Source organism: Hibiscus syriacus, unplaced genomic scaffold, assembly GCF_006381635.1.
Source record: "Hibiscus syriacus cultivar Baekdansim isolate YM2019G1 unplaced genomic scaffold, ASM638163v2 tig00110122_pilon, whole genome shotgun sequence".
Taxonomy (NCBI): domain Eukaryota; kingdom Viridiplantae; phylum Streptophyta; class Magnoliopsida; order Malvales; family Malvaceae; genus Hibiscus; species Hibiscus syriacus.
In genome coordinates, this window is record NW_024062598.1 from 588,557 (window position 1) to 614,653 (window position 26,097).

Sequence of the window (26,097 nt, forward strand, 5' to 3'; positions counted from 1 at the left end):
CTTTCTTTTCCAATATATGTTGAGCAAAGAAGGGAGTTTTACTGATCATCACTTCTAATCCGTGTTTATAAAGATAAGAGTTGTAATATACATCCTTATAGCTTCAATTCAAGCCTCAAGCACAAGTTTTGGTCATGGTAACCAAATATGGGTTTATGGGGGTTTAGAAACCAATATGTAATATTCATGTGTTTAAGAAATTTAATGCCTTAGGACGAGTTTTAATATTTTTACAAACTTCCAAAACAGTTAGTAATTCTCGTGGTTCATCTTTTTCTAATGAGAAAAGTGTGAGAAAGCTTCAAGAGCAAGGGAAAGGAAAAAGTAGCACTTGGTTGAGCCTTGGACACTTTCAGTAGCTTATGATTCAAGGTAACACACTTATAACTCATCTCTACCACCTGTAGATTACTAGATGTATGTTGTTAGCTTGCATGAACTATAAAGCATATAAGCATGTTCATGGTAGATTTTAGTATTTGGTGCTTCTTAGAATTTTATTGGCCTATTGACCCTTTCTATCTTACATAAAACTGAAATAACACTTGGGAAACTTAGTGGAGATTTTGGGGGGAAAAGAAAGTTATTTTCGTGTATAAACAGGGTATTTCTGGGTTTAAGTATCAGTATTAGAAGAACAATACTGATATTATTTGTCATATGGTCTAAAATAAAAGGATTTTGGGTTAGGAGTATCGATACTTGTTCATCGAGTACCGATACAACTGGTTAGGTATCGATATTTACAAGAGGGTTATCGATACCGAGCTCATTTTTCATATTCTACTAGCCAATTTTTGTATTGGTACTCATGGGAGTATCGATACTGAGCTAATTTTCAAAACATCAAAGCTAATTTTGATATCAATACGCAAGATAGTATCGATACCCTAGTTTAGAAGTATCGATACTATGGTTGTGAGTATCGATACTACCCATCTTCTTAGGTTCCAATATCCATTTTAGTATCAGTACCAATGGTAGGTATCGTATCGTACCAATGGTAGGTATCGATACTCAAGGATCAATACCAATACTATAGAGCACAGTATCGGCACCAGCGTACAGTTTTGGGTAAGAACCCCTAATGATTAAAGGGATAGACTTAAGGGGGCAATAACACCATAATGTTATCGGGGAAAAAACTACAAGTGGCAACATTAATAATCAATGCAGTTACAGCTAGAAATGATACCAGTTAGGATAACATGAAACTAGCCTTTATGTGACACTCGAGAAACAGACAGTACACTCGGGCTACTTTTGTAGTATGACGATCATCTTACATGTAGAATTTTCGGATACCTCAGCTAATGCCAAGACACTTCAGTTGCATACTAGGTGTATATGCCCAAGATCGACAGAGTAAGGTGATCGGGTGTACATTTTTTTTATGCAGTTCTCAATCTCACCCCAAATACCTGAGGGTATCTTTGGTAGGCTAGAGATGTGTGCACTTCGAGATGCATAATGCTCAGCCACACCATGATGCCTACTTCAGTTGTATGTCAACATCTTTATATATTCATGCCTATGCCACTATCATGCATATGTAGCGAATACATGTATTATAGTACAATTATTAATATGACACTGAGCGTTCGGAATGTGTTTCCATGCGCAAGTTCCTAGGTGACCAATTGAGCAGCATTATTTTCATCAACAGATTTTAGACAATCAAAGGCTTTAGAGTACGTCTTGAGTTATACTTCGAGGGCATGTACTTTTCGTAGAACCTTTTATATTATGTTGTACTCTATTTTGCTTAAACTCAATATTATTATTTTGTATGTATTAAGAACTCCCTGCTTTTTGTAAACTAAATATTTCATTTTTTTATGTTATCACTTCGATGAATGGTTTTAATCGTAACTTCTACATGTTTTAAAGAGAAAAAAATTGGGTTAGCAACTTCGGTGGTTTTGTGTGACACTTTAATCATCAGGTCTTCAGGTCGGACGAGATTATGGTGTTGCATATATAAATTAAAGAAAACTTATATAATTTTGTTCTCTTCAACCAATTAACAAGCATCAGTGCAGGGCCGACTAGGGCCAAGGCAGGAGGGATGCTCGTCCAGGGTGCATAAATTAAAAAAAAAATCTTAGTATAGTATTTTCTTTATTTTTATAATAAATTTAAAAAACATAAAATAAAATAGTTAGGTCCATGAATTTATTAAAATATCAATTTTCATTATTGAATTTTTTATATTAACGTTAATAAATTGTTCAATTTCTCATAAAACTCTAATTCAATATTTCTTTTCCAAAATTCAATAATAAGCCCAATTGAATCTCTTTAATTTCGATCTTTCCAAATTCTCCCATCAATTCACCAAATATTTTTTTCCGATTTTCTATATCAATGAAAAATTTTATTAATGCTATTTTTTTCTCTGAAAACTCAATGAAAGAAAAAAAAAGGTGAAGTATAATTAGCATGTTATTTTCTCTTCCATATTTCACAATTCTTCCAAAATTTATTACTCTTACTTTTTAATTTATCATATTTCTCACAAACACAGAGTCACAATTGTTTATCATCAATTGTGGTGTTTGAATCATATTGAAGATTCTTCTTAAAATTCTAGGTATATCATGTTTTCAAAAATTTTTCTTTTGACTTTTATATATTTCCAAATGTTACATTATAAGCATTTATATGCTTAAATATATTTTACACCAATAATTTTAGACCAAGAAATGCTCAAAGATAATATTCTTCCATAAATATTTATATGTTTAAATATATTTTTAACATTTTTGATATTATAATGAATTACTATTTAAACGTTTAAGATTGGGTTCTTCACGATGTTCTAATTCAAGACGACACAACAGCGCCTCTTGACTTCAATCTTTTTCAAATTCTTTTTCTGTCTTCATTTTTTTCTTTCTCCCATTTACCTTGACTCACCCTTCCCAACTTACAGAAAACCTGCAAATGGAGTATGGTTCTAATGTTAACAATGATATATATAAAAATAAAAGTATAATATATACATTTTTTGGAACGAGTGTGATATGTATTTTTTTAAATTTAATACAAAATAACGTATAAAATATAAGTTATTCTTTTGAAACAATAAATGTTTTTAATATTTTTATAGACACTATTGATTAAACAAATCCTTCGTTGAAAAAAGAAGATGACACTGTCCCCCTTCAAATATCTTAATCATCCATCATATAATAATTTAAAGGTTAAAAAGAATATAATTAAAAATTAAAAAATTAAAATAATTGAACTAATAGAATTTGAAGACCAAAAATATCAAATTCTTTCTTTCTCCTTTACAACGATGAGTTAGCTAGATTACACTTTGGAAGGTGGAACCTCCTAACATGATATTTAAGACAAGGAATCTCCCTCATTTTTTCTTATTAATTTATATTGCATATTGTAAATTTCCCCACATTCATTAAAGCTTTAATTATGGGTAACTAAACAGGATTAGGAAAAATTGCTAAAGTATTTATCCACTTTTAGGTGGCTTACCTCACATGCAAGCTTAGATTAGGAATGGATACAGGACAACGTCATTATCATGTTTTAATTACAGCACTTTTTGAACTCATAAACTGACGAAATGGAAGTTCTTTTTTTCTTGGAGATTTCGAGTTTGAACGGTTTTATCGGCATGGTGTATGAATTAATAATTATTAAAAGAATTTAAACATATATTATTTTATAATCACTCAAAACTATTAAAAAATGCAACGCTTTAGCTTTCTATATGTTTCGCTTCATGTCCTTTCGGCGTTTTAAATACCTGAGTGAGACAATATGTTGCAACTTTGAACAATCCCACGTTGCAACTTTGGGTTTAGTGAGTTAGAATAAATTCAATTTGTCCTTTGATTTTATCAATTGGTTAAGTGGTTGCCCCACTTATGTATTTATTCATTTTCATAAATATTAAATTAATGAATTTAATTAAATCATACGACAATGTACGTGCATAGACATCATGATTGGGGCAACATGCAACCCAACACTAGATGACATAAAGTCGGAACCATGCGACCCAAAGAACAAGACAGCACAGATGGAGTTGCACTAACATGTACTATATATAGTCCATTCAGTGAAAAGTTAATCCCATAAGCAAAAGCACTTTGTGACTTAGCATTTTTAATAAGAGAAAATCGCCTCAGTGACCAAAAATGCCTTATAATATACGATTTTAATCAACTTTTTATGGATTTGCCAAAATGACCAACAAAATCGCAACGCGAAATAAAAATCGCAACGCGATCCCCAGAATCGCAAATCAGTTTCCAAAATCGCAACGCGATTCTTGAAAATCACAATGCGATAGTACAAATTCGCATTGCGATTTTCCAGAATCGCAACGCGAATATGAAAATCGCAACGCGAACACATAAATCGCAACGCGTATCCGTAAACCGCAACGTGTATCCGTAAATAGCAACGCATATCCGTAAATCGCAATGCGTATCCGTAAATCGCAACGCGTATCCGTAAATCGCAACGATAATCCGTAAATCGCAACGAGAATCTGTAAATCGCAACGATAATCCGTAAATCGCAACGAGAATCTGTAAATCACAACACTGAAATTTTGGGTATATAACTACGCAACAGCAGCAAATCATAAACTAAATCCCTAAATCGCAACTCATTCCATCTCCATCTATCACTCTCTCCGGCGACATCCGTTCCTATATCCAACGACATCCTTCCCAATCCGGCAACAGGTTTTAGTTTCGTAGCTCGTCTGTTTAGTAAATTAATTTACAACCATGAAATCATCTAATGTTGATCATGTTTGGATAGATTTGTGTTTTGGAGGGTCATGGGATAATGTTCATGGTGTTTTACAATATATGCCTTTACCCATGAATCTTCAACTAAAATTGTCTTTACAAAAGTTAACTTATGAAACTCTAATGCTACGTGTTTCAAAGAAATTGAATTTAGAGCCCCTAAGTGGATTTAGGCTATCTTATCAGAGAAATGGTAAAGTTATTTGTTAACTGACAATGAAGATGTTGAACGATTCATTGCTTACATTAGTGTTTCACAAGATGATGTTACATTGTATGTTGTGACCTAGAAGAAGTATGTTGGTCAGTAGCGGTAGTAATCAACTACAGAAGTTTATCGACAGACTTATGCCGAGATTGTCTACCCTATTCCACATCCTTCTGAGTGGGACATACCAGATGACTTACAAACAGTTTTGCCACCAGCCATGGACAGAAGGCTACCTGGCCGACCAAAAAGTCACGATCGTATACCGTCTAAGGGTGAAGAGAAGAAGAGATCGATATGTAGTCGGTGCAAGGAAAGTGGTCATACAAGGTTGACATGTGGATCACCAGTGCCATCACAATCATCTTTTCCTCTACCAAAATATGGATCCTCATCAAAATCCAAAGCTCATATGGTGTCAAGCAAAAGGCAATCATCTTTAAAATCCCAATCACAACTGGCTTCACCTTTTGGGACTGTTAACTTAGGTGATTTTTAAATGCAAACGTTGTATTATGGATTTTTGTGTGAACTTTTAACATTTCAGTTGAATTAATGACTCAGGCCAACCATTTGACTTAACCAACTCTTGTTATTCAGTTGTTATCACTTATTAGCATGCATTTGACTATCGCAACACGGAAATTACAATCGCAACGAGAGAATCGCAATGCGAAATGAAAATCCCAACATGAAAATCACAATGCGGAAATGAAAATCGCAATGCGAAATGAAAATCGCAATGCGAAATGAAAATCGCAACGAGAAATCGCAATGCGGAAATGAAAATCGCAATGCGAAATGAAATCGCAACGAGAGAATCGCAATGCGGAAATGAAAATCGCAATGCGAAATGAAAATCGCATTGCGATTCTCTCGTTGCGATTTTCATTTCCGCATTGCGATTTTCATTTCGCATTGCGATTCTCTCGTTGCGATTTTCATTTCGCATTGCGATTTTCATTTCCGCATTGCGATAGTCATTTTTGCTTCAACATAATGCAGATTGAAATCAACAAAATCAACCATTACATTTCAATCAATTAAACAAGCACAATAAGAATTATGTTCGCATCAATACACAAATCAACTTTTACAAATCATCTTTTACAAATCAATTAAACATCAAAAAATAAGCAATAATTCTTATTTCCATTCATCTACTATTGAATCAACTTTTACAAATCAATTAAACAATCAAAAAACATCAATTAAACTATTGAATCAACTTTTGCAGCCATACATCATTTTCACGCAATTCACTTCTGAGATTAACCTGCAGAACCAAACATTTGCTCAAACAACACTTTCTACACATCTAAAACCTACAACGGCAAATTATTGAATTCTAGGTACTTAACCAAACATTTTCAAACCAAAAGTCTATAAACTTACCAATTGTTTATGGACATTTTTATAACGCGGATGCAGGTAGGCAGCGTCTCGTATATATCGATTTAGCCATATATGCCGAAACCACAAGCCTACTGCAGCTCTATCTCTATCGGTGGGAGGTAGATACTTGGTGCTTCCCGTCGTCAAACGCTCCAACGCCAAGCATACGAGAGGACCACAATCTCCTCTGGCTCCTTCCGTTTGTTTGGCGTGGTCTCGTCTCTAATAACTGTAATATTGAGCTTCTTTGGCTTCTTGTTTCCAGAACGAGTCCAATAATTGATCGCATCCAAGAATTTAGCCAAATGAGAGCTCCATCCCTTAATAATATCTCTTAAATCAGCCAATGATATGTAATTTATCATGCTGTCATACACTATTGTCTTAAGGGATGGGCTGAAGCTCGACGAAATCCAATGTTTACGTTCCAAAACAGGGATAAACACCTGCAATCATAAGTAATAATTCATTCATTTGCGCACTTATTTCATAAAACCTTTAACTCAATCTAAATAATACTAACCTTATCGACCTCCCACCATGCAGGATAAAGTTTAGCTTGTCCATTGCCCAAATCAAATGATTCATCTCGTTGATTCTTCAAGTGAACGGCGTTAAAAGACGTCGGCATAATTGTATATCGTATATTTTTATTTTCTTAGTTTTCTTATTATTATAAGACGTGTCACCCACGCATCGATATGTTGTTTTATAAAAAAGACATATATTAGTGACTTACATAAATTTAAAAAAAATTAATCAAATTGAAATATAAGAAAAATATAGACTTACCCCCCCATCGAAATAGCCATTGTCTTCGACCCCTAATAATACGCCCCCACCAAGACCGATCAAGCAACAAATAGATATCATCGGTGAGCTTGCATATGTCAGTGAAACACCCCTAGCTCCGCTCATGTAGATAAAAATCACTGCGGTCTTAGCCCAAGGGTGTTATCCAGAATTGTGTCTGGTATTTGTCTCCTCTCCACTTCCGTACCGGAATGGTACTGGCCGGTAACTTATACGAGAGCCAACTCTCATCCATTATGTCCGCACGTCAGAGGGTTTTCTTAAGAAGCCTACATATGACGCCATGTGAATCGGGCTCTTGAATGGTGGAGGGACCTCTTCAATGATGACAGTGGCCTCTTGAACGGTGGGAGGGACTCTCGAGGAATGATAGGGGGGCCTCTTCAATGATAGGAGTGGACTCCTGAGGGATGACAGGCGAGTCGGGCTTCTTCTTGCGGTGTCTTCGCACTATTGGGGTGTACGAGACTTAATAGCACGTGCACGCTGTCTGATGCGTGAACTCCGTCGTGCAAGCATACCCGACGCAAAGCATCCACTTTATCGGGCCGCTAAATAATTAATACAAAATCAGTAAATAAACAGACATGATATTTAAACAGTGAAAACAAAGACAAATATGTTTCAAACTTGCATTGTATTCACCCAAGTCATTATTCTATCATAGTTCACAAAATGCATCAGATAACAAAGAAAAATATGTTTCAAACTAATACCCTGAAGTTAGTATTTGTCTTTGTTTTGTCTATTGGTTGAAGTAATGCAATCCATTCAGTTTCAATTTGCAGAAGAAGAAATAGTTTACTTTCGCAACACGAAACTTAAAATCGCAACGCGAAATGAGAATCGCAACGAGAAACCAAAATCGCAACGCGAAACCAAAATCGCAACGCGAAATGAAAATCGCAACGACAGAATCGCAATGCGAAATGAAAATCGCAACGACAGAATCGCAACGCGAAATGAAAATCGCAATGCGATTTTTGGTTTCGCGTTGCGATTTTGTCGTTGCGATTTTGGTTTCGCGTTGCGATTCTGTCGTTGCGATTTTCATTTCGCGTTGCGATTCTCTCGTTGCGATTTTAAGTTTCGTGTTGCGAAAGTAAACTATTTCTTCTTCTGCAAATTGAAACTTGAATGGATTGCATTACTTCACCAATAGACAAAACAAAGACAATATTGACTTCAGGGTATTAGTTTAGCAGAATTGGCAGCAACCGAAAATTTACTTTCAACCAAAAGACAAAACAAAGACAAATACTATTTCACAGTGTTAAAGAATACACAGTTTAGCAGAATTGGCAGCAACCGAATAAATTTACTAAGCAATCTAAGTGAAATGGCTAATCTAAGTGAAATTACGAGTAAATTTATCATCAAGTTAATATGGAAAATCTTAAACTTACCTCGTTGCGTAGAGTATGAACCTCATTCTGCAACGATACTATCATCTCACGTAGAGCGGCAACCTCACCACGTAAAGTTGACACCTCCACACGCCATGCACCATCGTTATCGCGTAGAGTACCGATCTCCTCACGCAAGGCATTGACCTCATCACGTATCTCATCCCGTGGAGGTGGAGAACAAGGAGATAAATGTCGTGGCCTCTTTACCAGTCGCCTATCATGAGGTGATGGTGGAGAAGAGGCTCGATGATGTGACGGGATAGGTGATGGCTCTCGTTCTAGAGGTGTATAGTCGGGTCGATCGGGTGATGGCTCTGGGTGAGGTGATGGCTCTCGAATTGGAGGAAGTGGATGCTGCTCATCATCCGTGCCATCAAAAAAACTCTGACTAGCTTGCCACCAATCAGTGGCAGTCTTTGTAATGGAATGTTGGCCTCCTAACAATATAAAAACTCAAACAAAGTTAAACGTCTACTATTAATACTTGTTTTATATATTATATAAAGTATTTGTGTTAACTTACATTATTATTGTCGCATATGGTATTAAGTCTTCCCAATCCAACAGATTTTTTCCTCTTCCAGGAAATAGCCCTGGGAATATCATTTGACGTTTTCATTGCATATGTACGCATGCTGGGGAAAGCCTCGAATATCCAAATCTACAAACAATATAATAACAAAATTAGTAATTGTTAAATAATTAATTATATTTTAGAAACATTATATAGAATTCTTACCTTAAAGGCCCAAACAAAGCCTGACAAAGTGTATTTTGACCCATCGCCACGCAAACTTTTGCGGTCATCAAAGGCAGTAGACAACTTAGTCCAGGTAGCTTTCCATATATACGAACCCCACGGAAATAGATTCCATGCATTCAGGTCCTCTACCAATATTATTAGCTCCCGAGGAATAGGTTGTCTGGCCTCTCTACCTAAAAGTCGGCATACACAAGTAGTAGAAGGCATACTCGACAACATCGACGTCATCCATCCGAGTGAAACCATCTTTCTTATTAAACAATTTCTTCAGGTCGTCGACGTGTAGGTTCGGCTTCTCCATTGACTCATCCGAAAAAACCCGGGATAACCATGATGGGCGGCGATATGACGAGTGTACCGGCCTACATCATCGTGTCCGAATCGTAGACCAGTGATTAAGCAGAACTCCTTCCGCCCAAAACAAGTATACGCTGGTGGAAAATGAAACCATATCTCTTCCTCACCACGTTGTATACTGTCGGGTAGATTTGATGTCATGGTCTGAAGCCACAAATGGGTCAAATTAGCATCTCCACCCGGATGCTGTACTCTCAGCCATGGCCCGAAGCAGGTTTCCTCAAACAATTGTCTTTGTGCAGGTGAAAGCTTCGAAGCAATTGTAGTGGCTAGGCTAACTTTATTCCTTAATGTCAATGAAGCCGAAAAAAATTTCTACAAAAACAATAAACATACCAAGTTAGATATACCAAAAACTACACTGTGAAGATATATCAAAAACAATAAACATAAAAAGTAGTAGTTTATTCTTGAAACTAAAATTTGCAACACTGTTTTGTCTTTGGTTGAAATGAAAATCGCAACGAGAGAATGACTGTCGCAACGAGAGAAATGAAAATCGCAACGCGAAATGAAAATCGCAACGAGAGAATTGCAACGCGAAATGAAAATCGCAATGCGATTTTGGTTTCGCGTTGCGATTTTCATTTCGCGTTGCGATTCTCTCGTTGCGATTTTCATTTTTCTCGTTGCAGATAGTCATTTTCACGTTGCGATTTTCATTTCTCTCGTTGCGACTCTCTGCAAATTGAAACTTGAATGGATTGCATTACTTCAACCAAAAGACAGAACAAAGACAAAGACAAATACTAACTTGAAATCGCAACGAGAGAATAGCAACGCGAAATGAATCGCAACGAGAATCGCAACGCGAAATGAAATCTAAGTGAAATGGTTAATCTATTATTGAAATGACCAGTAAACTTATCATCAGTTTCAATATGAAAAACCTACAATAATGCAAAATTTTCAAAATAAAATAATTAAAAAAACTAACCCTCGGAGGTTGATTTTCCATTTCTGAATATTGTGAGGATTTCTGACCGTGAATGGTTGTGAGGGATTTCGCCGAGATGGGACGGAAATCTTCGGAGATGGGGACGGATTTCGCCGTAGAGAGTGAGAGATGGAGATGGGACTGAGTTGTGATTTTAGGTTTTAGGTTATGAGTTGCGATTACGGGATTTTGTCTTAATATTCGTTTTTGTAATTTGAAAATAAAAATACGCGTAGCGATTATAATGGCGCTTTAAAAATCGCGTTGCGATTTACGGATACGCGTTGCGATTTTACGTATTGTCGTTGCGATTTACGGATACGCGTTGCGATATACGAATACGCATTGCGATTTACGGATACGCGTTGCGATTTACGGATACACGTTGCGATTTACGGATACGCGTTGCGATTTATGTGTTCGCGTTGCGATTTTCATATTCGCGTTGCGATTCTGAAAAATCGCAATGCGAATTTGTACTATCGCATTGCGATTTTCAAGAATCGCGTTGCGATTTTGGAAACTGATTTGCGATTCTGGGGATCGCGTTGCGATTTTGTTGGTCATTTTGGCAAATCCAAAAAAAATTGGTTAAAATCGTATATTATAAGGCATTTTTGATCACTGAGGCTATTTTCTCTTTTAATAATGATGATCACTTTTTTTATTAATCACAGAGAATCTTACATTTACCCTTTATTACGTCAACATTCAACTAAACCTATGGTTTTCTCTCCTTTGTTCCACCTTTTCAGACACCAACCAAAAATATTGGACCTTGGCTTAATTAGGATGCCAGGAAACATATGCCTGAAGGATATGACATTGTACTGAATTGTTGTTAAAGATTTTCTTCTTCTTTTTATTATATTCTATGTCTGTTATATGATGAATTATTATTCTTGTATTTATCAATAATACCGTTTTTAGTATTTAAATTTGATTTTTCTCTTTGAAAGTATAATGTATATTATAAGTGTACCAAATACAATTATTAAAACATATGGTCCACCTTAAAAAATAATTTTAAATCCGTCACTGATGATAAATAATACTTTTTTTTTGCTAATAAAGTATGTGAATTTTGTTGAGTTGTCTCCTGATTGCGTAATATGTCAGAACCCTTAATGATCGTGTCATATTTATCGTAAGTTATATCATGTGACGAACCGTTATAATGGTTCACCGATTGATATGGACAAGAGTCGTAAGAACTCTATCGAAGGTTTTGGACTAAAGTTGATTTGCAAACCCTTTGTTCCGCTTTCAACAATCTTTATCAAAATCTAAAGCCACAATCCGACAGCAGTACAAAACTACCCTCAAACTGAATTTTAGCTCGAGTTTTTAAAGCATAGTAAAGGGTAAAGTATATAAATGGTCCCCTGACTATAGGATATTATTTTATTAAGTCCTCTAACTATTAAAAGTTACAAAATGATCCTCCAACTATAGAGAGTTGCTTTATTGAGTCCCTTGACTATTAAAAGTTACAAAATAATCACTTAACTATTCATTATGTTCCAAACTCGTCATTTTCCGTTAAAAATTTGACGGCAGTCTGAGATGTACTTTAACTTCCTAACTGAGATATGATAAAATTTGATCTCATAACTCTATTAACATGTTAACGTCCAACTCAGATGACCGTTAATTTTTAATGAAAAAGGACTAGTTTGGAACATAATGAATAGTTGAGTGACCATTTTGTAACTTTTAATAGTCGAGGGACTCAACAAAACAATATCCTATAGTAGAGGTACCATTTTGTAACTTTTAATAGTCAAGAACTTAATAAAACAGTATCACATAATCAAGGGACTATTTGTGTACTTTATCCTAATAATGACTAGCTGTTCTTAGCATTTGGGCGATTCTCTAACAATCAATTTTTAGATAAAAGGTGGTGATAGTGGAAGCTTAAACCAACAACTAATACTCCGCTATAACCATAGATTAGGGAACAAACTCATGGTTTTTTTGTCTTCCCTTTGTTTAACCCTCCCTTTTCCATGACTTAACCTTCCATTTACCTCACATCAAGAATAGGACACCAACAAAAATAGAAAATATAAAAATAATTTGGTTTGAGATTTATGTGAGTCTCTTTTAACAATGTCATCATTTAATTAAGAGAACAATCCTTACTAATACAAAACTACCTTATAAAATCAAACACATCTAAACATTAATTACAATTATCATCCCTAATCAAGACAAGGGTGGGATTATACAGGTAAGATTGCGTTCATCTTATTTCTGCAAATTAAAAAGAAAAACAGAGATCAAATGGGTGTTTGATGAAAAGTTAGAATCATGAGATGGACCTCCTTCCTCTCCCCTTTCAACCATTGATTTATGGAAGCTAAAAGATTGCCCCCGGGGTGCATTTATATTGTTGAGAAACTCCATACCTTATAACGATGAATGTGGTTAACAATGGAGCATGCACAGATGCAGATTTTTCAATTTTCAATTTGATTTGAGTATTTTGTTATCTTGAAGCCGCCCAAGGATTTTGTAATGCAGCTGCAGTTCCAATCATATAATGAATGCATTTAGTTGGAACACTAAAAGTCAGAAAATCCACCATAATATGATTGGCCACCAGCACAGATCTCCACTTCATTGCATGGTATGATTCCATTTCCATACCCCAATCAACAAGGATTGGATTTACACAATTCTGCTCAGCTCATACACTTCGAATCATTCATGTAATCACCTCCATCGTCCATCTACCAACACATGTAGGAAGCCGTAGCGGTGGCAATTGCCTCCTTCGAATCTAGTTTCATTTTAATTTTAGACTGCATTCCATTTAAGTTCAATTTTAATACATCCAATTAGCTTCAAGTTTAGTTCGAGTTTATGGTAAGTGGGGTCAGATCAATATTAAATTGGTCAATTTTTGGATTTGATCAATAACATATCGATCATTTTTATTTGAATCAATCTTTAGATTTTCGAATCAATTCAAGTTGAGTTAGGTATGAGTACAATCAAATATGTATATAATTATTATTTTTTTTGTAAAATGGTTACTTTGTATTTGAAATCACAAAGTACAACACCCCAAGGACCTCATTAAAAAACCTCTCTAACCCTAAGTAGAGGAAAAAGAGTGAACCTTGGGATGGAAGAAGGTCCAACATGAACCCAAGAATAACAAGAACAACAGCTGGGAACTACACCACTATAACCGCCAGAAACATACTACATCAATGTAGCTTCACACTGCCCCTGAATGAAATCACAAAGGAACCACACACAACTGAAACAAAGAAACACCATGCTACAATCTAGGAGACATAAGACAAAGAACATATGCCTATCAAAGGAACTAAGCAACCTAGAGAGAATGATAAACATAACCCACTGCATAACACTAAACCCTAGAACACCACACTGCAACACTGGCTTACCCCAGTATGGGCCAGAAAAAAACAAGTTCGAAGACCAAGCAAAACGAATCAGAAACACTGCACCAAGTAAGCACCGAACCGTACAAGCATCAATAAACCAAACAAGAAAACCAGCTTTAACTCTGTTCTCAAATCAGAAAACACAACCCGGAAAGGACCACCCTAAGCTGGAACAAACAACACAAAAGCACCACAAAGCCTTTGCAACAACACGAGCCATCAATGCACCAAAGGAAAAACGCCCTCCTCCATGCCACCCAGGAAGTTCCCACCTCTAAATCCAATCTGTTCACCACAACTAAAAACACAAACACTTGTTTCTCAACCCTGGAACCCGTGCTACTTCTTATTCACAAGACTGAAACGAATCACCCCCTCGAACTTGAATTTTGAGACCTCAGCAAAAGTAACCACAAGAACCTTGAGCACTTGAATATAGAAAAAGACGCCCAACTATAAACCTATTCCGTAGACATTGGCAAAGCACAAACTCTCGACAGAAACGAGCTGCTCCACTAACCCAGAACTCAAAAAGATGGGAACATCGAACACCCCTTCTTCATAGACACCCGAAACATCCACTATAACTCCTACATGCATCGCACCACCTTTCAAGAAACCATAAAAATTTCACACCTCTGACTACTTGACACATTCAGCTCCTACCCATCCAAACCACCCTCGAGACTAACGCCTTCTTTCTCTAACGAAAACCTGACAATCCACTAACAAAAAGAAACCTCTGACTCAAACCAGAATCATCTGCACAAGCCTCTAAGAAACCCAAATCCTCCGCCAATACACCGGCGACTGCAAACCACGCTCTGCCATTGACCAAAGATACGACAATGCAAACACGAGCCACACAAACATGTTGAACTTCCAATGGAAACGCACCTCATTTCCACAACCAGAACACGAGATATGCAACTGCAGCATAATCCTCCTTCAACCTAGGACACAACTCAACACCGATAACACTGAAAACGCCTCTCTACCAACGGTCGGAGTGCCAACAAGGACCACACAATGCTAAACACAAAACACAGGAGCGGGCAGTGAACAGCAACAAAAAGCAACACCCAAGAACATTAAAAAAAGGCTAAAACGAAGAAAGGAAACAAAGGCAACGAAACCCGACCTTGCTATTAAAAGCAAACTTATTAAAGAGAAAAAGCTACAAAAGGAAGAAAAGAATCGGAGGCCAGCAACCAGCCATGAGGGCTGGTGCCGTCGCCACCGATATTGACAAAAAACTCGAGCTTTGATTTTCCTGTGGGCTTCAAGTTTTTTGGTATATTACGTTAATGGTGTGTTTTGGTACGCAATATGTATATAATTATTTATATATTCAAAAACTGTATCTCGTCAATTTTATCATTTAAGTTCAATTTCAACTCCTATTTATTTTATCTTCCGAATTCAACCATCATTTAGAAGTGCCAATTTGATCCAAACCTAATGCTATAAAATTTGTTAAAGTTTATGACCTAAATTTTGTATTGACCCGTTCTAAAAAATTAACGATGTGACCCGGTTAGTGAAGAATAAATTTATAAATTCTATTCTCAATTAGAATTTTCAGCTATGTAAAATGTCTAATTATTAATATATTATTTTTAAAAATTAACACAATAATTATATTTAAATAGTATTGGTTTAAATTATTTTATAAATTGTATTATAGCTTGATAATATTTTGATTTTAAATAAGTGAAGATGATTTTATAGCCCTTGAACTGCAAAAATGTGAAGACTTTGATAAAATTTTGTAGAGTATTGTTGGATCATGAATGTAAACTTTTTTTATTATCTCTTAAATTTGTTTTTAATTTCCTACACCATCTTCTTGCATTTGCTTATTTTAATTTAAAATTTGTATTGTTTAATTTCTTATTTCACTGGTAAAAATATTAGTAATTTATTGTTATTATTTGTGTAAGCTTGTTGAAATCTTAACTATTTTTAAAGAAACTTTATTTTATTCAATGTTCTCTCTTTTTTGGAGAGCTACAGAATTTATAGCCATGCAACGTAAAGCAATGAACATTCTCGATGATTACAACTTAGCAAAACTAACGTTACACCTTAGTTTCTTAACAAATTTCCGGCTATCATTACCTTCAGCTGTTACCCATAACAGTTGGCATAACAGCCTTCTTGCTAACATGCACCCTGTTGTCCCAGGGTTCTTCACCGATTCTTCACCAGCCAGGAGAACGTTAACGCTCTGTCGAAACAACGTGAAGTACGACCGAACCAATGGTTTGGTCAGACCATCAGCCTTCTGATACATGGCAGGAACATAGCTTCTGAGACCCCCATGTCACAGTCAGTAAGGATGTCAACCAAACAACCTCCGAAACAGTATCGGCAATGCTCTGATATTCTACCTCAATCGTTGACGTTGAGACTTCCAAGACACCAAGTTGTCACCCAAGTATACACAGAACCCAGAAACTAAGTGTTTATCACCAACATCACTGGCCCAATCGGCATCCGCGAACCCGATTAACCTGTTGTCACTTGTCAAGTCTCGAAACAAAAAAAGAAATATCTGTTGAGTGCAAGAACGATGCATGGACTAAGCAAGGCGACTGACACTAAAAGAAATATCTGGTCGCGTATGACTAAGATAGAGAAAGCTCCCCACCACCCCAAAACACCACCACCACAATACTTCGATACATTTGAGCATTACTAAGTCACCACCATTAGTACCAAGGCGAGGAGAAACGACCATCAGAGTTGGAACAGGGTTTGAACCCCGCATATTAGCTCGATCAAGGAGTTCCAAAATAAACTTTCTTTGTCTAAGGGTGATCAAGTCGGCAGTTCGTTGGACTTCAAGACCTAAGAAGTGATGTAGTTCTCCCAAGTCTTTCAACGCAAATAGTTGTCCCAGTAGACGCACCACACGCTCAATTTCCATATTGTCTTGGCCAATGATGACTATGTCATCAACGTAAACTAAAATATATAGAGAACGATTGTCAACACAACATTCAAAGATGTGGCAATCAATAGCTAGTTGATGTTCATCTTTTTTCTCAACTCTTTTATAACAATCTCGTTCCATTTGGGAGATGAGAGAGCATCATATATATTAACTCGGTTCATCATCATTATTGTTGGCCTGAGCGAGTAAAACCTTAAAAGCCCCAGTTTTACTTCTTGTCATCATAGGATGGGACAATAATAAAATCAAACAGTTGATGGATATATTATGTGTCTATTAATATTATATGATTTAAGAGGATGGAATTTGATTTTCTAAGAACACGTGATTGATTTTTTAAGTTTTATTAAGAAACACTTTATTAAAAAAACTAAATATATTCGAGTTTGATATGAAAGAGTAGTCGAGTGTAGATATTTGATTTAATTCATAGTTACATAACACTTTTAAATGAGAACCTTTCATTTGAGACATGTTTCATGATAATTTGTGTTTGTAAAAAATAATGAAAAAATTTCTTTTAAAAGTTAAGCTATAGTTTTCTGTCTAAATGATGTTTAATTAAAGTTGCGGTCAAGTTTGCCATGTCTACGAAACCTTAAAATACGCAAAACCGATTCCATCAGTAAACTTTGACATTAAAAAGATCAACAGAAATGACATTAAGTCATCACGAAACAAGAAGCAAAGCATTTCCATTCACTAAGAGTAATGCTATCATGTGTATAGGTAAGATCAATTCCATAGTAATACAACGTACAAAAATGTCGATCGACATACAGCATCAAGAAACAAAAATCACCCATTTCTCAGCAATCTATCTAAATTTGGGAATTCCGAATTTTCAATTTTAGCGCAAAAACAAGACGACCACCACGAGAAAAGGATCAAGGGAAGATATCATATGTCAGCAAGCTTCCGCAGTAAAGCACGATTCCTTACCGACATAATCTATGGGAAGCACTATACCATCATCTACATGACCCTTCAGCCGCAACACTCCCCGCTACCTGCACTAACACAGAAATTGTTAACTTTGCAGTTGCAGGGCACTTGGATTATAAGGAATTAATATACCAGACTACATATAAGTAGCCAACAAATTCAACAATGTCAAAGGTTTCGATACGAGATGCAAGAAAAGCAAATATATGAATGTAAAGAAAAACATATTATGCTCATTTCCTATCTGGCACTATGACACGGTAAAGTTACTTAGCAGATTCAATATTCTATCAGGAAGCGTTAATAAGAGATATTAGCAAATAGTCATAGTGAGCACATGAATGGGACAATGTATTACCTGAGAACAAGATATCTCCTTATACAATTAGTAAACGGAAGCAATGTCATTATCATTCTGCGATTCTACGCTTCTTTGACTTTTTAATGTGATTATTGTAGCTCAAGGGAGTTTCTCCCTCACCAACAGTTTTATCCCCCAGCGATTCTCTATCTCTACCCTTTGTAGCACTCCTACATAATTATACAGCATTTACATTAAAACCTTTGCAAGCTGATTTATAGAAATGTTGCTATAAAAAAACTTTTTTGAGTTTATTTAAAGACCTATCAATTTCTGAAACTTCCTCCGAATTCCTATCTAACCAACGAATGCTTCCAGTGTGAGCTGGCATCAGAGATCCAGTGATGTGAAGTATTTCCTCGTCAAAACTGCAGCGGAATCAGTGTCAAAAATCATGTGATCAATGCGCATTTGACCACATGGTCCACACGTTCCCTTTCTCCAAGGGGGAAAAACAAGAAACCAAAACTTAAAATAAGTTAGTCTCCAATGAATATCAACTTGCCTTGATAAACTACAACGAAACATTATTGAAAGGAAACGCAAGTAGAACCAAAGTCTTATCAAAAAAAAAAAGTAGAACCAAAGAATAACGACTAGGCCTTAATTACAAATCTATACATATTTGATCCATGAGCAGAGCAAATAAACAACTCCACAATATCAATTTACAATCTTAAGATAGTAGAAGAAATTAACCAGAACAGAACAATAATGAAAAACATATGCCATTCTTAAATTAAAAGGATAGCTTTCTTTTGAAAGGAGATTGCACCTCTTGACTAAAAAACGAATCATGGTTCCAACTTTTATGACATGCCGCTTGTGAGATTTGCTGGTAAATAGTTCCTCTCCGTCTTTCTATGATGCAATAAGCCACTAAAGTAAGTTGTTACAGTAATAAACATGGTATCTTTCCATAAACGCAGAAAAAAAAAGAGAGAAAAAACAAGATACAGATGTGTTACATTTCTATATTTAAATTCTCCGCGGATGTTTTCAGCTGTTATGATAGCAGATGAAAAACCAAGAACAATGACATGAATAGATTCTTGACAAAGCTTTACTACCTTCCCCTCTGAACAAGGAAAAGAAAATTAGTTTAGACAGTATCATAGGCCATGCAGATTCATAAATACATACAAGCAGTGTGATATCCACTACCAAAAAAAAACTAAATAAATAACCTGAAAGATCATGAAAAAGTACCTATGAGCATATCTGGTTTCGGTGAAAACAGGAGGAGATTTGCTTTTAGTTTGAGAGCAAAATAGGGATGAACACCGGAAAGAATTTTAGTCTTTTTATCAATAATATTAACATCATAAGCCAATAAAACACCATCAAATGTTTCATTGAACCTGCAAGAAGGAAGGAAGACTTCATAACAGGACAAAAGGAAGCAAATATTCAAATATCATTGGATTATTATTATCAACATTACAAGTGAAGTGCATTATGACACGGTATCATTTAGATTTTAGATAACATAAGCTGTTTTAAATCATACGATTCATCCTAATATGTTAAATTTTCAGCTAGAATAGAGAGCTGAGCTCTGCACTAACCAAACCAAGGGTGATTTAACTAATCCACAAACAAAATCAACACAAGACAACAGCTTTTGGTGAATGGGAACATAATAAATAAAAATAAAGGATTCGAGTAATAAAAAAACGAACTTGAAGAGCCAAGAGCCAAGCTCACGGAGGATCGCCTGGGAAACATTCCTGCTCTTAGAGGGGTGTAAGTACATCACCAAATTAGCATCTGCTACGCTTAATCCTTCCATTTGAAGTTGCAATCAATTCCCAAAACTGAAACTTGAGGGATTCAAAATATCAAGTCTGGGTTTTTCTTCGGAGGGGGGGGCCAAGAGAAAACCCTGAACATGAAAAACCCTAATGACCACCATATAACTATTGAGTATTTGAAGTTTGAACAGCTTTAGTTTGGACCTTAAAGCTCTACGTCCACATTTGAAATATATGTTTGGGCCTATACAATTTAAATCCTTTGTAGAATTTTTTGGGCTGTTATTCTGAGTTTAATATATATGTAATCCTTGTGTTCATACCATAACTCAAATGTTTTTTTAGTAAAATATAAAAGTATATGTTTATTTCATTCAAATATTTCTTTACAAAAATTTAATTATCATTAATAGAAGTCATTATACATGTTAAATAATTAAAATTTTATATTTTAGAAAATATTTAAGATACAAATTTAATGTTCATGCAATCTTCTAGATGTTATCGTAACAACTATATCAAGTTGAGGCTCGATAGATAAAATATTATAAATATTTTTTGCAGCACTTATTTTTCAATTTATTATAAACACATATTCTATAAGTCTTTTGTTATAATCAATATCACATATTAACAATAAAAATTAAATTGTTCTTTATTTAAAGAAAATAGTTGGTGTAATGGAATGATTATCAACGCAGCTATTGTAATATCCAGTAGATCATTTAACGAAATCATCTCACGGTAATTAACTGGACACGTGTTTTATTTATTTATTTTACATTTTCCCTCCGCATCTCATATTATCCTCGTTCCAATTGTCATCCCCATAATTTCATCACATTTTGTATTGTCTTGACTATCAGCATCTTCTCCACCACCAAGTGAAGGGATGTTGTTTCATCTCAACTTTGCAAATTGCAATTACGCAATGTTGAGAAGGCCAAACTGATCTTCATTGATGGGTAATCTTTATGAACAGCTGAAAAATAGAGGTCGAAGAATCCATCTGTAATGGCCGGAGGAAGAATCCACCAACAGTGATCATATCAAAGCCTATTATATGCATGGATCGTATACAAATGAAGTGATTCTGCAATTGATTTTCTATATAGCAATGAAATACAAAAAAAAATATACAAGAAAAGACAGTGTATGAAAAATTGGGGGGGAAAAAGTACATCACCATCGTGAAAACTGTTTCTCAATCCCATTGTCTTCTTCCTCTGCATTTCAATGTGTGCTCCACCTTTAAAATCTCATCAAAGAAAGAGAAAGACACAAAACCCCCAAGAAAACCTAAAAGAAAGAAAACATATACGTGTACATAGCATTTATATTTGCCTGGCTCCATCTTGTCTGCCTTAATGGGTAAAGGAGTTGGCTTAGTTTATTACAGAGGGAGCAATAGAGCTACATTGTATTGTGTCTCTCCCATATGTGAATCCATGGAAGTGAGCTTCGATTTACAAAGGGGTGGAGAGGGTTCCTCTTGAAGAACAAGGAAAGCTTGGTCGTAGAAGGCCACTACTGTAACAAGTTTAAGCTTTGATGGTGGGTTTCCTCTGAGGTTGCTGGGTTTTGATGGGGTTCATGTTTAAATGGATTAAGTCAAAATCTTTCTTTTATTCTGCAAAAGATCATTTGCAAACCATGTTAAATCCACCAACAACACAGCTTGGAGGAAATCATGAGTAGTTGCAAAGTTGATATGGAGCAAACCAGCAACATTCGTGGACTCTCAGGCTTATTAACCCTCCCAAATGTTAGCATCTGCCAAACTTCTGCTGCAAAGGGATCTCTATTAAAAGAGATGAGGACTATGCAGTCTACAAAGCAATCATAAATCTCAACTTTTCGAAGCAGAAAATCTGTTGATAGAAAACCAAAATCTTTCCCAATTAGTACCTTCCCAACCTGATCCCAATAATACAGATTTGCCCAACATAAATGGTAATGGAAGCCTACAACCTGTAAACAAATTGGAAAACCAAACGCAGGCTAGGACCAATGATGAAAAACTGAAGTTGGAATCTGAGCATTCAACTGAACACTTAAGTCAATTGACTTCAACATCCAAATGCAACGCCAACGAGGAAGAATCAGCTGCAAATGTTGTAAATTCATCAACTATTTTAAACTAACTTTCTTTCCCTAACCAGAGCCTGGTTCCATTCCAGTTGCAAAATACTCCATGGCCCTTTCTGTCACAATCGGAATCATCAGTTGTCCAAACTCATCAAGTAAAGGTACCTCAAGCTGATATTAGTTCTTCAAGTAGCCTTCTTCCTTTCTTAGACATCAATGAATGGACATCAGACCTCTCTCCTTGCCAACCTCTTGCCGGGATTTATAGATCACCTGACGATACGCCCTTGTGTGGGTTACAAGACCTTTCAGCTGCCTTTTCTGAAGTAACTAACCCTTTTACTACAGGGGGTCAGGACACATGAAATCACCAGTTGAATGGTTGTAGGTCTTCATCTCAATCCGACCAATTAGTTTCATCCACGGTCTGATTTTTATTGATTCTTGTAGGATCAGTTGTAGGATCAGTTGGAAGGTCAGTTGATGTCACAAGTTTTAAGAACTAAGACGACCTAATCTCTGCAGTTGAATGCATGTTCGGACTGAAGGGGCTGCTTGACGCTGCAAGAAGTTCAGGATGGAAATTAGTACATGTGGATTATGAGAATGATGTTCTACTTGTTGGGGATGACTTGGGAGTAAGTATTCATAACATACACACTATACATGTACACGTACGTCTACATGTATATTTGATGTCTATGCAGGCTTTGGAGTGTCGGCAAGTATTTTATAGGCCCAAGTTCACATTTCACCATGTAATCAGCTGATCCAGCTTCTAATGAACTATAATTTGATGCCCATGCGGAGAGTTTGTCGGGTGTGTCCACTGCAGTAGAATCCTATACACTACAGAAGAACAACAGATGAGTGAAGAGGGGATGAAGCTTCTCAACAGAGACGCAATGCACGGCATTAATGGCCAAGGTTGCAATGCTTAAAGATTCCATCATCTGAATTGGCATTTCCGCTATTCCATTGTTTATTTGTTGGAGGTGTCAAAAAATGGAAGAAATTCAGCTGCTGAAACCAGATATATTCTTGGTGGGATTTTAACAAAATACAATTTTCAGCAGGAAACGGTCTTTTAGCAAATGCTAGATCAGAAACCAGAACTTAGTGCATATATATCGCTGATGACTGATGAGCTAAGATCTTTCCAAGATACATCACATTCATAACATCAGTATATGACAAGCGATGTGATATCGTACCCCAATAGTATTAGTTCATCATTTGAATCTCATATTGATATTTATCGGATTTATCTTTATCACTTGATCTACAACTGTTGCGATCAATTTCCAAGTATGTCATTGCAGAATCAATATCCAATGTAATGTTAGCTGCTCTTTTCACTGCTGTAATGATATTTAAGATGGCAAGTAGCCTTCTCAACTAATTTTTTCTCAATTGATAGTGAAACTATAGAATCTTTCTCCCACGGCCTCTTTGACATATCGTAAATTTTTATCATGCTGATAATACATAACAACCAATGTTCATAGTAACCAAAACCTAAGGATTCACCTAAGTTTTGATAATGGGAACATGGAGATACGTGGAATAAATTAATAAAGTGACTTGGGTTTTTATTAGTCAATGAAAGGACTAAGAAACAAGACAAGAAGTTAATGTCATTCTATCAGAAAATTGCATGGAAAATCAGGCATGCTAGGAATGCACAAGGTATGGTTTCTTCTTCTAGAAATAAGACACAACAAGCCATGCTAAAACTCATAACATTTATTGGTGAATGAAAACATAGATATCAGGAGGGGAAATTTGGGAACTTGGTGGTAAGACTGCAAAACAAGTTCAGAATCATACATGAAAAATATAATTTCTCCCTGGGCATAACCAAAACCATTTAAGGCATTAATGCAAGAAAAGAGGCATTTGCCCTTGGCCAAGTTGACTAAAAAACATTTGCAAACTGGGATGGTTCACCTCAGAAGAAGATGATGCATATGATTGGTGATCCCAACAGAATTTATCAAGACGATGGCCGAGCAATTAAATGCAAATAAAAACCAACATTGCAAGAATGTACTTTTCTTGCTTAATATATGTGAAGCTTTTGGAAGAGATTGAGTCAATTCAGAATACTACTTTTTTATGCTGTGTTGGCTGTTTCAACCATTTTCCCCCAGCAATAGTGTGCAAATGGCATGTCACAGTCAATTCAAGCAGAGACAAAGTCATATCACAGCAAACGTTGCTATTATTTGCAGCCAGATGCAGCAAAGAAAGTTCTCTTATAACATTAAACAGATGAAATCAGAGCACCCAAATGGGGTTCTAAATATTAACTCAAACAGACAAGTGTTCAATTGAACCAGAATTAAAAAAAAAAAAAAAAGTAAGAAGTCTAGCAGCGTAAATCAGTATCCAAAATGTTCATATAGGAGTACTTTCCCAGGTTTCATCATACAATGGAACAATTTATTATCTTCCAAAGTGACATCAAGTAAAATGGTTGAGGTAAAGACGGAGTGGATTTACTGCTTCTTCTCTTCTGCTTTCCTGGGCTGAAGCAAAAAGGAAAAAGGTTTGGAGAGATTAGACAAAATAACAGCAGTTTAGAAACCATTTTCGTATTTTGAAACAGTTTGCCAGAACTAAGCATATAAGAAGAAAAATATAAGCAAAAGACAAATATTAGGAAAAACTATAAATCAACATGTTTAATATGCTCAAGCTAATCATTTTAAGCAAGAAGGATGTTAATAGAGCAAACGGTAATCAAGCTCATACCCCATTATATGAAAATTTCAAATCCTACCGAGACATACCAATTGTTCGACAAAATGCCTCTACCAACTGAAAATCAACCCAGAAGAGAAAATGCCCATACCTTGGTTCCAGGAAACGATTGGTGAAGTTCCTCTTCGGGTATAATAACGGGCCACTTCTCGCCTGCTTCACGGAACATTTGCTCGGTCTCAAGGAACTGGCCCTTTTCGAGGATCATGGTCCTTATGGTTTGACCAGGAGTGGATGTGGCATCGAAAACTTCTTCCACTCCGTTGACGAAAGTAACGGTGATTTGGGGAGGGTGATCGTCCGTACGGCGCTTGACCTGGAGTTGGCAGGCGGGATTGGACTCTTTGGCTTTGGGAGCGTTGCACTGGGCTAAGAACTCCATGCATGAAGCTATGCGTGGGTCCAATGCATTGAACTCGATCTTCACTTTAGATAGAAACTTCAACATCTTCTTCCTTCAGTATTTCCTTGTACGGGAATACAGAGCTGGCTCTGCCTTTTGAAAGCACTCAGTTCCAAGGGAAAGGAGAAGTTCGAACGCATGTCATTTACTGATATATATAGTTAGGCTCGTTTGGGCTTTCTCTGACCTCCTTGTTTAATTTAAGCAATTGAAAAAAGTTCAATAGCCCATCACAAAATTAATATTTTTAAGTGCGAAAGTTTTAAATGTCAAATAATTTAATTATTTTTGAATAAATATTATTTTATATTTATTTCATATTACTCAAAAAAATATTAATCTTATAGTAGATTTTGATAAATTGTATTTTATTATTTTATCAAAACTAAAATATACTTTTATTTGAATTAAAATATATAAATTATAATATAATTTATTGAAATTTATACAAATTAAATTATTATTATTATTATTATAAATATATATTATGATATAGATTTAGATATTTAGTTTCTTTATTTTTAAAGGAATAAAGTGGAACATTTATTATTATCATTTATTTTTAAAGGAATTTGAAAGATGGTAGATTAAGTTTGCGAAGTTTAAGGTATTTTTCGATGAAATAAATATCATTTTTGCATTCAGGAGGTCAAAATTGAGTGAATTAAAAATTTTGGGGTCTAAAGATCATTGATAACATCAATCAATGGTGATTACTGAT

At 35.7% G+C, this 26,097-nt stretch overlaps 2 protein-coding genes across 3 annotated transcripts; both read right to left on the minus strand.

Annotated features, from left to right (window-relative positions):
- Window positions 1–17,729: 17,729 nt before the first annotated feature.
- LOC120215511 lies at window positions 17,730–20,237 on the minus strand. 2 transcript variants are annotated; one of them, XM_039213181.1, is made up of 7 exons: window positions 20,048–20,237; window positions 19,575–19,726; window positions 19,334–19,443; window positions 19,141–19,226; window positions 18,629–18,733; window positions 18,363–18,535; window positions 17,730–18,069 (listed from the first exon to the last, which is right to left on the minus strand). In XM_039213181.1, exons 1-6 carry the CDS (start codon window positions 20,155–20,157, stop codon window positions 18,415–18,417), a joined length of 684 nt encoding a protein of 227 aa, XP_039069112.1. In that variant the 5' UTR covers window positions 20,158–20,237; the 3' UTR covers window positions 17,730–18,069; window positions 18,363–18,414. The 2 variants fall into 2 exon arrangements, with proteins under 2 accessions (XP_039069112.1, XP_039069113.1); XM_039213182.1 differs by having other exon boundaries at window positions 17,730–18,074.
- A 4,318-nt stretch (window positions 20,238–24,555) lies between these two features.
- LOC120215488 lies at window positions 24,556–25,487 on the minus strand. The gene is made up of 2 exons (XM_039213162.1): window positions 25,065–25,487; window positions 24,556–24,738 (listed from the first exon to the last, which is right to left on the minus strand). The coding sequence occupies exons 1-2, from the start codon at window positions 25,419–25,421 to the stop codon at window positions 24,709–24,711; spliced, it is 387 nt and encodes a 128-aa protein (XP_039069093.1). The 5' UTR covers window positions 25,422–25,487; the 3' UTR covers window positions 24,556–24,708.
- Between the last annotated feature and the right edge of the window lie 610 nt (window positions 25,488–26,097).

Excerpts from the sequence above, each read along its gene's own strand:
- LOC120215511 (XM_039213181.1), bottom strand. The coding sequence starts at position 20,157 with ATGGAAGGATTAAGCGTAGCAGATGCTAATTTGGTGATGTACTTACAC. Across the intron at positions 19,227-19,333 it reads GAGAATTTAAATATAGAAAT|AAAGACGGAGAGGAACTATT; the intron begins GTAACACATCTG and ends ATTGCATCATAG. Across the intron at positions 18,536-18,628 it reads GAAGTTTCAGAAATTGATAG|GAGTGCTACAAAGGGTAGAG; the intron begins GTCTTTAAATAA and ends ATAATTATGTAG.
- LOC120215488 (XM_039213162.1), bottom strand. The coding sequence starts at position 25,421 with ATGTTGAAGTTTCTATCTAAAGTGAAGATCGAGTTCAATGCATTGGAC. Across the intron at positions 24,739-25,064 it reads AATCGTTTCCTGGAACCAAG|CCCAGGAAAGCAGAAGAGAA; the intron begins GTATGGGCATTT and ends TTTTTGCTTCAG.